This window comes from Abramis brama (assembly GCF_963993115.1).
Source record: "Abramis brama genome assembly, chromosome: 3".
Lineage (NCBI taxonomy): Eukaryota > Metazoa > Chordata > Actinopteri > Cypriniformes > Leuciscidae > Abramis > Abramis brama.
The window spans coordinates 20,984,205-21,002,459 of record NC_139965.1 but is presented as its reverse complement, the minus strand read 5'-3'; the positions used below and the strand labels follow the sequence as shown (position 1 = coordinate 21,002,459).

The following is an 18,255-nucleotide window of genomic DNA, read 5'->3' as shown; positions in this document are numbered from 1 at the left end:
CACTAATATCCAGCGCCTACGCGATTTATTATTAATTCTAATTTAAATTCAATTTTATTTAGGAAAGTCAAATTGTGAACAGGCAGCAGTGATTGATATTTGTTGTGTGTTGATATTATACACGCTGACCGCTTGGTGGAGCAAAATGCTTTACCGGTAGAGTCAGTGTTGCCATGTCCGCATATTATAAACTACTATGGACTTGTTTTTCTTGTTTGTCTCTTACAAAAATGGGATACAGACACATTCCACCTCTCCCGGTTGGTCCGGGAATCTCCCGCATATTGTACAATATCCCTCAAAATGGTTCACATTGTTCATATCGCGCAAATTATATAATATTTTGTAAGAAAAATATCCATAATTATAACTTTATAAACCGTAATCAATCATAAGATTCCGGTAACGGGGGTAAAGCGCATTCATGAGAGAGTTGAGTTCCAGCGTATGACGTAGCATGCACTGTAGGAGTAGCGTAAGCTTTGACGCCTGTCACGGTTCAAACAAACAGGGGCAACAAACTCAAGCTCCTCCGACATTTCTATTCAAAAGTTCTTGTTTTAGACTTCTAATTCGTGACTGGTGTTCAGTTTTACTCTATCCTCTGTGCTTCCACTTCCCCATTCGTCACTACATGCGTCCTCGAGAATGGATGCGCTTTTTTGGGGCTTCAAAAAACAAGGTACCATTCACTCCCATTGTATATATATATATATATATATATATATATATATATATATATAATTATTATTATTATTTATTTTTTAAATATATCTCTGATTGTGTTTGGCTGAAAGAAGTCATAAACACTTAGGATGGTGTATATTCTTTCTTTCTTTCTTTCTTTCAAACCATTATTGGAATCAGGTTGCTTGTTTCTCTTGAGAGATCTGGCAACAATGCGTAGAGTGCACTGAGCGAATAGACAGGAGGCTGAATTGAGCTCACATAGCCTACTCAAGAAACGTCCACGTTTGATAGTTTTCCAATGTTTGAAGATTGAAAACAACAACAACACATAACTGCAATAAAAAACGCAATTCTTTTCTCTCTTCATGGCTTGCGGTTTCAGTTCACGCGCTCTGTGTGTGTCGGAGGGGAGGATGCGCGGCTGAAGACTTCAGTCCGGAGAGACTGAATCCGCATCCTGATAGACAATCATAGCGACGATGGAGGGACGGCACGAGTTTTTATGCGGGGTTGTTGAGGGTAAGTTTACGCACACATTATTTTTCTGAATGCTTGTCAGGGAGCCACAAATATAGATGTATTCGTTAAAATGCATGTTTAACGTGAATTGGTGTGGCTATGTATCTTCAAAGCATTATTTACTACAATTGTTTACGGAAAGAAAAATAAGCACCACGCTATACTGACACATATAATTAACCTTTAAAATAGCCAATTTCTCATTTATGGGCTAGTAGTGCAATGCAATTCATCTTACTAAGCCGACGTGGAGCATCCTGGGTATTTATTTCCATATTTATACTGGAGTGTGATAGGAAGCAGCTGGCTAGAAACCGTAACACACACACACACACACACACACACACACACATCTCCATCCACTGTGCGCACACACACACACACACACACACACATGCATGTTGTGCATATCTCCTAATTGGCCTTACTCTTGTTTGTAGCTCAGTGTCACATTATTGGATCGGTGGGCAATTTGTCTCTTCTCTCCAGAGAACCCTGCGGGATTCCAGTAGCTTTTTCTGACTGACCCACATGTTTTACAGCTGCAAACTTGTAGCTAGAACTTGTGGAAGTGAAGAGGGGAGTCACACTTTATGATCTATAACATCAAAGCTAGTAATACTTTACATTAAAGTAGATTTAGGCTACTATGAGTAAATCCAGCTTAACTTGCACACAGTGCACACGTAAAGTGATGCCTATTATATAGCAAATCTCGGCTATGTGATTATATACTGTATAAAGTTGGATATTTAAGTATATCCAACATCATTTGCACACATATACCCAAGAATAGAGATAGGCCTACATACTATATAACAAGTTTCAACTGCTTGTTTATATCGTTGTGTAACCAGTCTGACTCTACCCCCTATGAGCGGGATTCGAATCTGGGTCTCCGGCATGGGAGGTGGGCGCGCTAACAATTACGCTAAAGACTGATCCGCTAGCCTGCCTCTTGAGATCCGGGGAGTGAGGTTTTACCTGCACAGCTCTCACTAGCTGGCCTCCATTACCCATCTCTAATCTGTTAAATGTGACTACAAGGCATTCGATATTAAGATATTCGATATGAACATTAACATCATTATTTTCTGTTAAGCTACTGTATTGTTCACATACCAGTAGGGCCAATTACTTCATATTCATAATTACTGAAGCAAATCAAGCAGGAAAATATGTGGTATGTTTTTCCATCAGCATGGCAGCCAACATGAATAATAAATTATAACCAACCACTGTCTTTCCTAATGCAGCAAAATCTATAGAATGCTAGAACGACATAATGATGTGTGATCCCAAACACTGTCAGTGACAACTTATAAAAGTTTTTGGAATTTTTCAAAATGTATTCATTAGCTCTCAGTAGAGGTATTGAGGATGGATGCGTGAAAATGTGGATATGGATGTAACGTATTTAATGATATGTACCATAGTTTTATAAATACTTTTATTTCATGAATTACAATCAATCAATGCACAAGCAAGCAGAAACCTGGAGGCTGTTTTCGCAAAAAGATCTGCTTCTCATCGCAGCTTATTCTGGCCAAGAACTACCCACTTAGACAGAAAGAGCGTTCAGAGCAAATCCAATACTTTTGTCATGGCAGTCTCTGTGAAATGTTGTACAGAAAACACTGTAAAAATAGCAGAATATATGTATAAACTTTGTGATGAGTCATCAGACAACCCTTAAAACTATGCAGATTATTTGCTTAAGAGTGCCTCATACCTCTGGTGATGACCCTGACCGGTATTATATAATGGGTCCAGTATGGGATGGATGCGCCAAGCCCATATTTCAGAGTCTGCCCAAAACCTGCCTGTTTTGAGTGGGTTGCAGTGAAGAGGAGGTGGAAAAGAACATAAATACTGAAGATTTGTGACGGTTATGAAATGCAGCCTTGTGTAAATGGAGAAAAAATCAGGTATGTGTCTGCATGTGTGATATATATACTCTACTCCTTAGGTTTCTATGGGAGACCCTGGTCAATGGAACAAAGGAAGGTACTATTTCAATGGTGAGTATTGGATCAGTGACTACACGCACACAGTTAAATGGGATGATGAGATTTTCTCTTTATATGCACTTGTATTACTAAAAGAACACAAAATGTTACATATTATAAGTCTGGGGTTATACAATGTAATATGCAATATTGATTTGGATCATGTTGGTAACATGGTGGTATCAGAGCAGTGCAGTAAGGCTGCCCAGGGGGCAGCACAGAGCAGCTGGTGTGTTGCAGAGGTGTAAAAGCCTGTGGGCAGAGAGACAAATGGCTTTTTATGACTAATGGCTGGACATTGGTGCCAGCATGACTCCACTGAGCCACAGTTTCACACATCTTTATACACCATGATGAAACCAATGGCAAGGAACAAGTCCATTTTCCCTTGCATCTTTGAATCAGAGAAAGGGTGAAGTAGAAAAAGAGCAAGACAGAAATAAGATGCTAATAATAATAATAATAATAATACTAAAACATTTATTTGAAAATTATATTATTATTTTAGGTTTTATTTTCTTAAACGTAATTTAAAAAAAATAATTGCTTGTGCTTGATTAATTCTTTCTCATTTGTTATTTGATATATTATTTGATGATGATGATAATGATAATAATTTATTATTGTAATTATTGTTGTGTTATATAGTGAGTCTTTGAGCTAATAGGATAATGTCATACAGTGGTTTAATGAAAGAGAAAGAAATGACAGATTGTAAACAAGAGATATGTATCCCTGTTGAAAAGACAATCTTTCTGTTCTGATCTGGTTTAGTGCTGGTCTAGCTGGTAGCCATTATGTTTTCCAGCAAAACTGAGTTGCTCAAGCTGGTTAACCTAGGAACCAACCTTCTTGGTTTAGGTATAGCTAAGAAGCCTAATGGTGAGACCAACACACCAGCATCTAAAACGGGTATGCTGTCCTGTATTGAGTCCCTGCTCCCCTTCATAAAGCAGTTTTTCTCTCTCTGCTGCTGCATTATGAACAAACTCACACTTTACCCAGTGAGCTGGCATGGACTGGCAGATCTGTGTTTGATTTGCTGAACTCAAGTTCTCCTCCCTTTAAGCTTAGTACAGCTTCTTATGATCTTAAACTTAAAAAAAATTATATATTAATTATGATTTATTGCATATGATTCACTCATTCTTTCCCATTTCTTATTCTTTGATATAAGGGAATATGAATATTATATGGCAACACAGCTATATAATTACATGACATCTTCATAGATCTTTAAACAATGGATTACTATGTAAAATATAACTGATTTAGAAGGGCAAGCAACAGTTCCATCAAATGGCGCAAAACTCTTTCACACTGGCCCGTGTACATATATGTTCATATCTGTGTTGTGGTTCTGATCAATGACAGAAATTAGGGTGCATGGGAATCCATCTGGACACACAGGAAGAAAGGAGATGAGCAAGAGGGTATCCACACACACACACACAAACAAGCATTGGTCCAAACACAGCCCTGGATGAAAAGATTAATAGTGCAGGCGAAAGAAGGGGGATGAGAACTTTTACACGCTTGAGTGAGAGCGGAGCGATTGTGCTGATGCAGTAGATGAAGGAATAGAAATAGGAGAAAAAGGAAAGGGGGGGGGGGGGGGGGGGAGAGGGGGAGAATGAAATGAGAAATGAGAGAAGGATAGATTCCATCTGTGTATTAGCATTTTAAATAGGTTGGAGAGGGAGAGACCCAAAATTAGCTTTGTGTGTGTGTGTGTGTACACACACGTTTGCTTGAGGTTAACATTTGGGGAGATTCTTTAATATTTTAGATAATCACTTACTCAGCCTCAGTCTATTTAGGGAGTCTGCTTTTCTCATGAGAGGACACTGCACACAGACACTTGTGAAACTGAATGATTTTGTACAAACCTTGTTTTATCTCAGTTTTTTACTTGTCTTGTTGAGAATTATAAAATAAACTCTCTTACAACACTTTTCACATTATTTCATTTAAACAAATGGCCTACTCCTTTGTCTTCAGTTTTATGTAATAGCTGGCATTTTATGTTTGGTAAGTAGTATTAAATAATATGTTTTTAATAATGTTGGCAAATGTAGGGCTTGATTGTAAATGATGCATTAAAATATTGATATTTTAACTTTTTTATTTGATATTTTAGATTATGAAATTTACATTAAAGGGTTAGTTCACCCCAAAATTCTGTCATTAATTACTTGCCCTCAATTTTGGGGTGAATTAACTTGTAATTTGTATTTATTTTCTTCACATTCAGTATCTTATATTTCATCTCACTGACATGCTGGTTACCACGTACAAACTTTTATTTAATTTTTTGTTATTTTTAAAGGGAAAAATTAAAACAATTTCTTCACTCATTGAGCCCTATTTTAACGATCTAAATGCATGGTCTAAAGCGCACGGCGCAAGTGCACTTAGGCCATGTCCAAATCCACTTTTGCTAAAATGGTCGGCACGCCCGGCGCATGGTCTTAAATAGTTGTCCCTATTCTCTTAATGAGTATAGGCTGTATTTTGGGTTTAACGTGAGTGTCATTTCCTATTCCCTTTAAAACCCAGTTGCCAGTATTAGGAAACGGATCAGCTCGTCGCGCAAGCAGACCATCTACGGGACAAGCTGGATTCCACCAGATCTTTATGTACACAATATGAGTCTTTTACATTGTAATCCTTTTATTTGTAATATTTGGCTAGTTTGTGTGCTGCTGTGCATTGTGTGTAATAAGCAGAGTGTATGCACGTTGTGGACCTGCCTATAGGTGCATATTACTAATGCGCCCTTTAAATAAAAATAATAAAATACTCCATTGACTTTAGACCAGGTTTCAGTTGGTCAATGGCGAAGTCTATTTAAGTTGCCTCAAAATAGCAACGCACCAACAATGCGCCAGAACACACCTCATTTTCAGACCAGCACGCCCATGGGCGAACAGATGAGCACAAATGCATTTGCTATTTAAACAACGTGGCACAGGACGTGAAAAAGATAACTGTGTCAGGCTGAAACTAGCAAAAAAACACTTACGTCGCGCCTGGCGCCGCATTGCACCGCCTGTATGATAGGGCCCATTGTGTAGATTGACAGTTTTTTTTTCGAATGAAAGATTTTACTATTAAGATTTGGGTTTAAATAATTCAATTAAAAATAGCAAAAACAAACAATGAAGGCATGGTGAGAAGTTCCCCAGTTTTAATGTGACCTTCATATCATAAAAAGGAGTTAATTGAAACATTATCCCTTGGGTCTTCAATTTTCAAGTTAAAACATGATCTTCCATTATTAACTTTATCAAGTAATCATGATCTTCCTACAATATTTGTTTAGAGGACATTATCACTGGCATGGTATTGAAATGGTTGTACTAAAAATAACAATAAAATATTGCACTGCAGATAAATTATTTTTCTTTACAGATTCATAGAGGGACAGACCATTAAAAAAAAAATTCTCTGCAAAGGAATCGACCATTTGCTGTTTTTAAACTCAGACTCATTCTCTGCAGGAAATGTGACCTCTTATATTATTAATTATGCAATATCATTAATAATGCAAGATCATCAAGAGATGCATGTCTCTATTTTCTGCCTGTCTCTCTCTCTTTCTCCCTGCCGTGTCTTGCTCTCTTCTTACACAATATTCTTAAAACATGATCCATTCTAAATTCTGAAATTATTTTTCTTATTATGATGCACCCATTGTCCCTTTCAGGATGCAGATGTGGGGTTTGAACACATATCTGTATGGTCCTAAAGATGATCTGAAGCACAGGTTACTGTGGAGGGAAGTTTATTCAGCAGAGGAAGAGGGTATGTTGAAGTATGGAGGTTACAGTACTTTTGTTATTACACTGTAAAAAAAAAGTTTTAAGTACAATCAACTTGGATGTTTAAGTTATTTCAACTTAAAGGGTTAGTTCATCCAAAAATGAAATTTCTGTATTAATTACTCACCCTCATGTCATTCCAAACCCGCTTCTGGGTTCTACGTCAGAACGCCAGCTCATTATTGGTCGACGCTGTTCATGTGAGCACCACAATGCATGCATGTGATGCTGACGCTGGAGCCTGCCAATTATGAGCTACACTGTGTCAAAGTCCCTTTAAAGTCTTTGACTGTGTTTACCAGATCAGCAGCGTAGGAGACTGACACAGATGAGAAGAAAATGTTGAATAAAGTCGTTATTTTTGCGCACAAAAAGTAGTCTTATCACTTCATAACATCAAGGTTGAACCACTGTAGTCACATGGACTATTTTAACGATGTCTTTGCTACCTTTCTGAGCCTTGAAAGGTGCAGTGGCGTTGCTGCATGGCTGGTTCAGAAACCTCTCGGATTTCATCAAAAATATCTTTAATTTGTGTTCCAAAGATGAACGAAGGTCTTACGGGTTTGGAATGACACAAGGGTGAGTAATTAATGACAGAAATTTCATTTTTGGGTGAAACCCACTTAAAATTTGTTGAATCTTGTATAACTAATAAAAAATGACTTATTTTGTTGAGTTAAAGCAATGTAAAAACATATGTCTTCATAACTTCACTCATTTACAGTGTAGGCTTTCATATCGTAACCTGTAGTTTCATATCATAACCTGTCTAAAACTTGATATATTTATTGTAATGAATAATGAATCATTAGTATTGCAATAATATAGTGCAATTCCAGTATGATAAAGGTGCCATATTTGACATGCTAGCTTTTATCCATGACAGTTTTTTAGGGCCATATCACACCTGGAAACCTTTCACTTTCTCATTCTCTCACTGTCTCCAGCTCAGTTGAAAGCTCTGGTGTGTGAAGCAGAGTCGAGGGGTCTGACGTTTGTATACGCTCTTTCTCCGGGTCAGGACATCGTCTTCTCCAGCTCTTGTGACCTCACACTGCTCAAACGCAAACTCAGACAGGTAAGCAAACTCACTTGTTTTCTGCCTCTGTATCTTTTCATTTTTATCCCACTTTGTTGTGATCAAAGACACATTTTTACATTTTTTTTCATGTTAATATTGTTCCAACTTTAGCATCTGCACAATTGTTTTGCTGTTTGACTAATTTGTAAAGTTCATGAATGCATTGTTCTCTTTAATTTCACCACTAGGTGTCAGACCTAGGCTGTCAGGCTTTTGCCCTCCTATTTGATGACATTGATCACTCCATGTGCCAGTCAGATACAGAGGCCTTTTCCTCATTCGCTCACGCCCAGGTCACCGTGGCCAATGAGATCTTCCGTTTCCTGGGGGAACCACCTGTCTTCCTTTTCTGTCCCACTGGTAGGCCGATACATAAATATATCAAGCTTAGAAAAGAAAAAGAAAAGAAATACTGCTTTTCCCATCTTAATACCCCATCTACATTCTCACAGTCTTTCCTTACATTTTTCTCTCATTCCTTCCCATAAAACAGTACTGTGCTGTTATTTCTTTTCTCTCTAGAGTACTGTAGTTCTCTGTGCACTCCTAGCGTGTCAAAGTCTCCCTACATGCTGACGATTGGGGAGGATCTTCTCCCTGGCATCTCTGTCATCTGGACCGGTGAGAGACATGTGCAGTGTGTCCTTTAAAAATTCACACACAATAGCTATGTTTTCATCCAAAGTTGCAAATTTAACTTGTATGCAAAACTAGAATATCGCATAAAACATTTGCGAATAAAGCACTGTTTCCATCCCATGTGTTCAAGAGAATAAAATTGTCACAAAATATACAGTATGTAATAAAAATAGAAGTTGGTGTAATCGGGGAAGCCACTGTGGCTCTTTGTACATCATAAATGACTTGTGTCTCAGAGCACGCAGACATAGCGCCATGAACGCTGTGATGTTATCTTGCGTTCGGATGGCTGGTGTTTGTGAATGCAATCATGTGAGAAGCTTCTGGGAGGGAATTCCAGCCAACCATTTTGATGACAGACTTTGGCTCATGCATTTCAGAATGACCAAACCCAACATTTGAGATGTGTGCGATGAGATCCACTGTGCGATGAGGTCCACTGGTCCATTTATCCAATCACATCCTCTGTTGAGGCAAAGTCATGCAAGTATTTTGTTGCGCATCGGGGGATTTATTCAGTAAATGTGTTTCCATCATTGTTTATGTGCAAGTCTTCTTATTGGATAAAAAAAAATGTCTTGGCATTTCCATAATTGTTTTATGCGATGTCCCAAAATGTGCATAAAAATAGGTGGATGGAAACATAGCTAATTTCAGTTGGTTACATAAATGTAAACCACATTTATAACATTACATATTTGTCCTTCACTCTCCTGTAGGAAATAAGGTGATATCACGGGAACTGAGTGCCGAATCATTAGCAGAGGTTCAGATGGTGCTTCGACGGCCACCGCTCATTTGGGACAACCTCCATGCTAATGATTATGACTCCCGACGTGTCTTCCTGGGGCCTTTTAAGGGCCGGCCCCCCGGACTCAGGTCCCATCTGAGGGGTCTGCTGCTTAATCCAAACTGCGAGTTTGAAGCCAACTTCATCCCTCTGCATACCTTGGGAAGCTGGCATAAAGAAGTGAAGGAAGAGGGGAAAGGTGAGAGCAGAATGGGGCGTACAGAGTAAAGGAGGATAGAGAGAACATGGAGAAGCTCAAATATTATAGCATGAATATAGCAATGCCAAGGCTTTGAGATTGATTCCCAATGAATGAATAAATGATAAAATGTATAAAAACAAGGAAAGTTGCTTTGGACAAAAGCATCTGCCCAATGCATAAATGTAAAAAAGTAAAATAAAGTGTATAAAGGAACATTCTGCTCCTTGCTGACACAATTTGACCTCTGTAGGTGATGAAGAGGCCTATCGTGTGGATAGAGCGCTGTCAGCCGCCCTGCAAGACTGGATGAAGGAACTCAGCCTTCCTCTACAGCCTGGTACAACATCCACCCTTACACAGTTTTTACACCCTTATATTAGTTATTACACCCATATTCAACTTGGATAGAAATTTAAAAAACTACCTTTAAAATTATTGATCACATCTGAGTTTAATACACGCGTGTTTTCACAAGTAGGAATAAAACTTTTTTTGTGTGTTTTTTTTTTTGCTGTTCAATTCATGTTTAAAGATGTAGTTATTGTAACAATAAAATACTCAATTAAAAAATCACTTTACCATTAATAATAATAATACATATTTTATAATAATAAATCACTGTAATATAAATTGTTACATTTAAATGAATCAAACTGTTTTAAAATGTACATGAATGTACATTTAATTTATTTAGTTTTTCTTTATGTAATAAAATGTAATAAAAATAAATTATTATATTATATTGATTTTTGACAGTGTTATTTTAGTATTATTTATACTATTATTGTATTTTTACATATTTTGAATTAGCTTTAATTTTTATATTTTAATTTTAGTTAAATGTTTTGTAATTTTGTTTAATATTTTTCTATTTAGCTTTAATGTATATATTTTTTAAAAGTATATGTAGTTTTAGTAATTTTAATACTTCAACGTATTTCAGCTAGTTTCCCTAATCAATATTTCTAATTGTCATTAAAGTTTTTCTAATTTAATTTATTTCAACTTAATTTCAATTAACGAAAACAATTCTTAATAGTTTTACTTTTAGTTACCAACTGATATTTGAATTAATACACTGATCATTGATTTCTTCAGTTTATTTTTAAGTGGCACTCCTAGTCCTCCACAGGCAGTGTTGGGGAAAGTTACTTTGAAAAGTAATGCATTACAGTATTGCGTAACTCCCTTAGAAAGTTACTAATTGCATTACTTAATTACTTTTTAAGAAAAGTAATGCGTTGCGTTACTTTTTCTCAGCTAGGCTGGGCTTCTATTTTTATAACAAAAAGTTTTATATTTGGACAAATGTAAAGGCCCTTTCACACCAAAATTAAAATTAAACAGTACAGTAGAGGGCACAGCTCAAACAAACCTTTCACCTGTGCTGACATTCAGGATTGCAGAAGAATAGGATACAGGAGTGATAAGTTTAACACTTACTTTAAAAATAAAAACAAAAAAATCTAAAGTCATTTTTGCTTGGGTCAGCATCAAGTACATCGGTCAATAAAGTGAGATCAAATGCATTAAAATATTTGTTTTATTTAACATATTTAATTATTGGAGGTTTATGTAGTATGCTGATTTTGCATTTCACTGATTTTATTCATTTTGAGGAATATCTTTTTTTGTTTAAGCGAGATGAGTAAATGCCTGCTCACATTTAGTTTAGAACGATAATAACCATCATGTTTACACACAATGCCTCTGCACTTACGATCTTTCTCAACATGGGGACAAGAGAGCTGTCAGTCAATAAATGGGAAAACAAAGTAACTTGCATTACTTATTCACAAAAGTAACTGAGATTTTGTTGTAAATGTAAAAGTAATGCATTACTTTACTAGTTACTTGAAAAAGTAATCTGATTACGTGACTCACATTACTTGAAATGCGTTACCCCCAATGCTGTCCACAGGTCACAAAGAATCTCTTTGCTGACATGAATCGGATCTTTTAGTCCAGTTATTTCACACAAGTTTCTAAATTTTTTCTTTTAGGACGCCAGTTGAGGCCAACAGACCCCAAGCTCTCAAAACTCTCTGTTAAATCAAAGTCCTCCGACAGCTCAGACAATCAATGTGAAGCCCAGCCCAAATGTCCCATAACCTCTTCCCAGAGCACAGGGGCTCTTGCTAGCGATGAAATCCCAGCAGACCCGGTTATGAGCCAGGATCTGAAAGCTGGGGAGAACCAGGTCTCCAGGAGCACCAGCCATGAAAAGAGCTCTAGAAGGGGATTGTGTTCTGGGAGGGCTCCTCTCAGCGAGGCCCAGGTCCGGCTGCTGGTTGGCCTGTACTACCTGCCACATGAACACGGGCCACCCGCTCAGAATCTCCTGCAGGACCTCACGTGGCTCAAAGCCAACTGTCACTGCGTCAGTGTCAACCGCAACGGCAAGAAGGCCTCGCCACAGAAGGTGAGAACATCCTTTTTATTAAATATTTTTGATTCACCACTGATTCATACGTCATTCGATCTGTTTGTGAATGCTACTGAAATTATAGTAATGATTCAACATGGATGTAGTTCATAATATGTGTTTAATGTGCTCGACAACCCCAATTATTTATTTAAATATTTGTATTTAATATGGAATGTGTTGTACTTTGTGTTTTCTGTTGTTAATGTTTCTCTTGCTCTCTCAGGTAGAGGACTGGCGGGCCCGTGCAGGCCGTTTCCTGGCCGTGTGTGATGATGTGGCAATACTGCACAGTGCTGTTGTGAACAGCATCAATAGGGCTGTTCTCTATGACCTTTACCCTTACATCTGGGACCTGAGAAACACCCTGCTGGTGGCCAAGGCCTTCATCTGCTGGCTAGGTGAGAGAGATACTGTAGTATGGATGATTAAGAAGAGAGGATCTTGTCTTCTCATGTAGGCATTTTTCCACCATGTGATAAATGAGAAGTAAATGAACTTTGTATTTTGAGCGAGAATCAGCGTTGAAGTTTTGTCCTGTAGATCGCCCTTCCCTCCAGTTTCCCACCCTCGTCTCCCATCTTTTCACAAGCATATTTCCTTTCACAGAGGGTCGTATTCTGAGTGAAGGTTTTCCGCTAGACTCTTGGAGAAACTGCTTCCACTGTGAGTGTCAAACATGCACATAGCATATTCATTTCTGCATAGTTTTCTGAAGCCATATACTAGCTTTGTGTGAGGAAAATACAGAAATTTAAGTCATCATTGACTGGTTATGTTCTCTTGCGCTACTTCTGTACAAAAGTTTGGGGTCAGTAACACCTTTTTTTTAAAGAATCTTTTGCTCAATATATTTTGCTCAGTCTTTTGCTCAAGATTTATAATGTTACGAAGTATTTATTTTTCAAATATTTGCTGTTCTTTTGAACTTTCTAATCTTCAAAGAATCCTGGAATTTTTTTTTATCATGGTTTCCACAAAAATATTAAGCAACACAACTGTTTTCAGCACTATTAATAAAAAATAAATGTTTTTTGAGCACCAAATCAGAATGAAGGCTGGAGTAATGGCTGCTGAAACTTCAAATATTTAAAAAAGAGAAAACTGCTATTTAAAATTTTAATAATATTCCACTATGTTAATGTTTTTACTCTGTTTTTATCAAATAAATACAGAGACTTTTGACTAACCTCAGACTATTGAACAGTAGCATGATGCATAAAAACTGATGCTTTGATATTGTTGACAGGGTGCGGAGCTTCCTCAGGGGCGGAGCTACATGGTGTGGAGGCGGAGCCATGGGTGTTTAAAGGGGGGCTGTCTGGAGAGGTGCAGGTGGGAATGACATAATTAATGATTCAGTTTAAAAAAAAAGTTATGAATTTCAGTAAATTAGTATAAATTGCCAGATCCATTTGGTGTAGTTTTTTTACAGTCTCCTTGATCTTTTCCTGTCTCATTCTTGTTTTTTTCTTTCTTTCTCTGGTGTTGGTGTGAATCAGATGCTTCTGCCTGTGGGGACCATCAGTGAGTTATTCAGCCACCCTCCCCCTCTGTTCCCCACCTCTCGACTTTACAACATACGGCCTTTCCAGCAAAAAGACAAGGTGACTCAAGCATACTTGTTAACCCACTGACTCATTATACATTGATGACTCTTATCGTTGTTGTTTTCTTCACAAAACTTTAGGTGGAGCTGTACCGAATGGTGCATCAGTTGCATCAGAGGGGTAAAGCGAGCCAGGACGCTGCCATCTCCCATCCTGACTTCATTGGGGACAGGCAAGAATTGCTCTCAAGCATATCACAGCCCACATATAAAATGTTCTGTTATCTTTATTGTTCAATAGATGCCTCCGTCTGAGTAAGAATTAAGAAACTATGTCTATTATCTATAATTGCAGTCTCTGATTCCTGAGATAAAAAAAGTTTAAAATCAACACATTTCCACTTTGAAATAAATAGGAATCACAATTCACAAATAAGCCATTTCATTCGATGTTTAATATTTATTTGATTGAAATATTTGAAAATTATGGCACTACATTGATCAAAATACAATATAATCATTTCAACTTACAAATACAGTGCTGGTCATAATTATGTGCCCCCTTGGTAAATATGATCAAAGATGGCTGTAAAAAAGAAATCTGCATTGTTTATCCTTTTGATATTTTATTTAAAAAAAAAAGCAAAAATCTAACCTGTTATTGAAGTAAAAGAATTTAAATTAGGGGGAAAATCACATTATGAAATAAATGTTTTTCTCCAAAACACGTTGGGAACAATTATTTGACCCTTTTATGAAATACTTTTTGCAACCTCCTTTTTCCAAGATTACAGCTCTGAGTCTTCTCCTATAATGCCTGATGAGTTTGGAGAACACCTGACAAGAGATCAGAGACCATTCCTCCATACAGAATCTCTCCAGATCCTTCAGATTCCCAGATCCATGTTGGTGCTTCTTCTCTTCAGTTCAGTCCACTCATTTTCTATAGGGTTCAGGTCAGGGACTGGGATGGCCATTGCAGATGCTTGGTTTTGTGCTCAGTGACCCATTTTTGTTTTGATTTTAATGTTTGTTTTTGGATCACTGTCCTGTTGGAAGATCCGAACATGGCCCGTTATATGATTTCTAGCACAGGCTGTCAGGTTTTGATTTTTTATCTGTTGGTATTTGATCGAATCCATGATGCCATGTATCTGGACAAGATGTCCAGGACCTCTGGCAGAAAATTAAGCCCACAGCATTAAAGATACCGCAGAGTACTTCATTTTACACACAGGGTATTTTTATCCCTGTATGAACCAAAGCCATATTAAGTGTTTGCTGCCAAAAAGCTATTTTTTTGTTTCATCTGACCATAGAACGTTCGAAAAGTAACTGACACTACTGGAACTTTAAGCGGGATGGGTTCTATGGTCAGATGAAACAAAAAAATAGCTTTTTTGGCAGCAAAAAAAGAGGTTGCAAAAAGTATTTAATAAAAGGGGGCAAATAATTGTTCCCAATGTGTTTTGGAGAAAAACATTTATTTCATAATGTGATTTTCCCCTCACTTTCAATTCTTTTACTTCAGTGAAAGGTTAGATTTTTGCTAATTTAAAAAAATAATATATATATCAAAAGGATTAACAATGCAGATTTATTTCTGGGTCTCTAAGGTAAAAAAGAAAAAAAAGAAATTAATACTTTTATTTAGCAAGGATGCATTAAATTGATCAAAAGTGACATCAAAGACATTTATAATGTACATAATATTTCAAGTGACACTGAAGACTGGAGTAATGGCTGCTGAAAATGCAGCTTTGGCATCGCAAATATAAATGATATGGCATCGCAATAAAACAGATATTTTAATGTTTTACTGTTTGATCAAACAAATGCAGCCTTGGTGAGCATAAGAGACTTCTTTCACAAACTTTTTCACAAACGGTTGTGTGTATATAGGGAAGACAGATTCTGTGAGGAAATACCTGAAAAAGGAGGTTGTACTCGAGCATAATGCCTTAATATATTTCTTCTTTGTCTTGAAAAAAATCAGTTGAGGTATATGAGAAATATCAACCTGTTTGTGTTTGTGTTTCAGGTGTCTGGGTGCGTCTCTGGCCTTGTGCCCAGAGTACAGCTTAGTTCTGGAGGATGAACTAGGTGTATGTGGGTGCGCTGTGGGCATTCTGGATATCCGCTCTTTTGCCAAACGATGTCAGGCCACCTGGCTACCTGCTATGAGGGACAAATACCCTTCACGCCCCCATGGAGCCAGTGGACACACTGCAACAAAGGTCAGAGTTACAGCTAAACACAAAGCTACACAGAGACACAACTATACCACAGTACTTTTAAAATGGTGCAGTAGTAACCTAATCCTGACATGGTTTGAATTGCACTTTCTCCTCCCTGAAACCCTAGGAGGCGCTGTTGTTTTTCCATGAAGAACACGACTACCCAGACTCACTGCTATATCATTTCCCATCTCAGCTCAGGCTTGAGGCTCTTCCTGATCTGGTGGACTGTAGCGTCAGTCGTAGTCTCCTCACGGCCTTGTTAACGGCCCTCAAAGCTAACGGTGCGCTGACACTCATTGTAATTTGAAGCATTTTAGCCTTTTATACAAGATATTAGCCCTGATAACCGAGTATTTCTTCCTCAGGTTCACAGGGTGTATTCTGCGAGGTCCAGCCTACAGATGGATTACGGATGGAATTTCTAACAAAGTTGGGATTTCTGGAGATCCTCCGTGGAGAAGCACAACCTAGAGAGGGCGTCGTTTTAGGGAGGCTGTTATAAGCGAATAGTCAAAACACACAGGATCCAGTCTTTGATCAAATTTCTAGATCAACATGTTGCCATGTTTGAGACCAGAGCTGGGGTTATGCTTGTACTTAGAAAAATGGCTGGGTTTAGAAAGTGCTTGGTGAAGTGTTAAGGTCGATTCACAGGTCTGAATTTTGGCAGGAAATAATCGAATTAAACAATGCATACTGCATGCCAAAATCAAATCTACGATCAGATCAAAAAATATCATACTATGATGATCTGACTTTTCTGAAATTGTTTGGATACATTTCCTTTTCAGAGACTTACTAAAATTTGGCATTGGACAGACTGTGATTTGTGCGAAAATATTTTGTTTGTTAATATTTTGTGTATAATAGTGCAAGCCACATTAAAAATGTATGAAAACATTTAACAAAAAACACAAAATTGAACAATAGGACAGGAATTTAGTGAAATGTAGGTATAGGTATGTGGTCTAAGAAAAACAAAACAGTTGATAGTAGTTGTGGGATTATCAGAGATTGTCTTTTTGTGATTACTTTATATTTTCCTGAAATTTAGTCACATTGAACTTGGTGTCTTTAGGCTTCATGGTCAAAGCTGGGGCAGATAAAACATTACTAATAAAACATAAGGGACAAAATTATAATTTAATAGTGATGACTTGTTTACAGCTTCATCTTTACTAATTAGCATTCTGTTTGCTTTCTCACTGCACTGTGCATCTGGAGCTCTCCTATTGGTTCGCAGTCTTCGCACAAACCTTTGGCTCTGCTTTTGGGAGGTAATAAAACTTGCTGTTTTTTTATTGAAAGTTTCTGTGTTGCAGCTGTGGATGGCTGTAGGAGCAAAAAGCACAATATTTCTCTTTTGTATTCAGTGTACGCACACACACACAAGCACACACACACACACAAGCAATCTTCCCTCCAGCCAGTCATGGACATACTCACAAAGCAGACTCTTGAAGACACATAATAGCTCCTCCAATGTGCTGAAGGAGCCCAGACCGCCACTGCTACAAGATTGATGAATCATGGTGTATCTTTTTATAGCTCTTCCTTTGAATGAATTCTCTCTCTTTCTCACACACACACTCACTAATTTTCGGAGGCAAAATTGTTAGCTCTAGCCATCTCACTTTGTCCTTTTACACACATACACGCACTCGCCCACTCAGTTGTATGCACGTCCATCCACAAGTCCAATAATATGCCTTCTGATCTTTAACCAATAGCCTTCTTTAATCCCCATGGGCAATCATAAAAAAAACATAAATTAAATCTGCTTTTTTGTTCCATTGATTTGATGTAATCTCATTGATTTTGAGTTTTGCTTTGCTATAGTTTCTGGTATTTTTGTACATTTATTGTAAAAGACACTTTTGATTATGCATGCTAACTTTAAGGCATCCAGTTTTACATTTTTAGAGCACTTTTACTATTTCTGCAGGTTTTAATGTCAGAATTGTGATATGTACACTGAAAGGTCTAAGCTTAGGTAGTAATATTAAATGTTAAATTGATTGCATTTAATGTTTTTAAAGATTATGGTACAGTACAACTGCAGGTTTTGTAATAATGGAATAAAACGTGTTTACAGCATCATTAAAATCTTTCCTTTCTGGAAAAATGTCTCTTTTGTTTATGTGTATGTTCTATATTTACATTATATTAATTTCACTGCCTTAGTCATATCTGATATATGTATATGTATATACAGTATGTATATAAATTTCGATTCAATTAGATGAGCACATGCAGCATATGATTCTAAAGAAAGCATGTCAAC

The 18,255-nt window shown here is 37.3% G+C and overlaps 1 protein-coding gene across 1 annotated transcript; it reads left to right on the top strand.

Annotated features, from left to right (window-relative positions):
• Positions 1 to 556: 556 nt before the first annotated feature.
• Positions 557 to 18,091, top strand: LOC311078575 (protein O-GlcNAcase). Its single transcript, XM_084107464.1, has 18 exons — positions 557 to 682; positions 1,073 to 1,209; positions 3,179 to 3,230; positions 6,928 to 7,025; positions 7,993 to 8,123; positions 8,315 to 8,486; positions 8,649 to 8,747; positions 9,485 to 9,754; positions 10,008 to 10,094; positions 11,761 to 12,179; positions 12,409 to 12,583; positions 12,792 to 12,848; positions 13,432 to 13,517; positions 13,685 to 13,789; positions 13,873 to 13,964; positions 15,773 to 15,968; positions 16,096 to 16,252; positions 16,337 to 18,091. The coding sequence occupies exons 2-18, from the start codon at positions 1,170 to 1,172 to the stop codon at positions 16,471 to 16,473; spliced, it is 2,373 nt and encodes a 790-aa protein (XP_083963590.1). The 5' UTR covers positions 557 to 682; positions 1,073 to 1,169; the 3' UTR covers positions 16,474 to 18,091.
• The last annotated feature ends 164 nt before the right edge of the window (positions 18,092 to 18,255 follow it).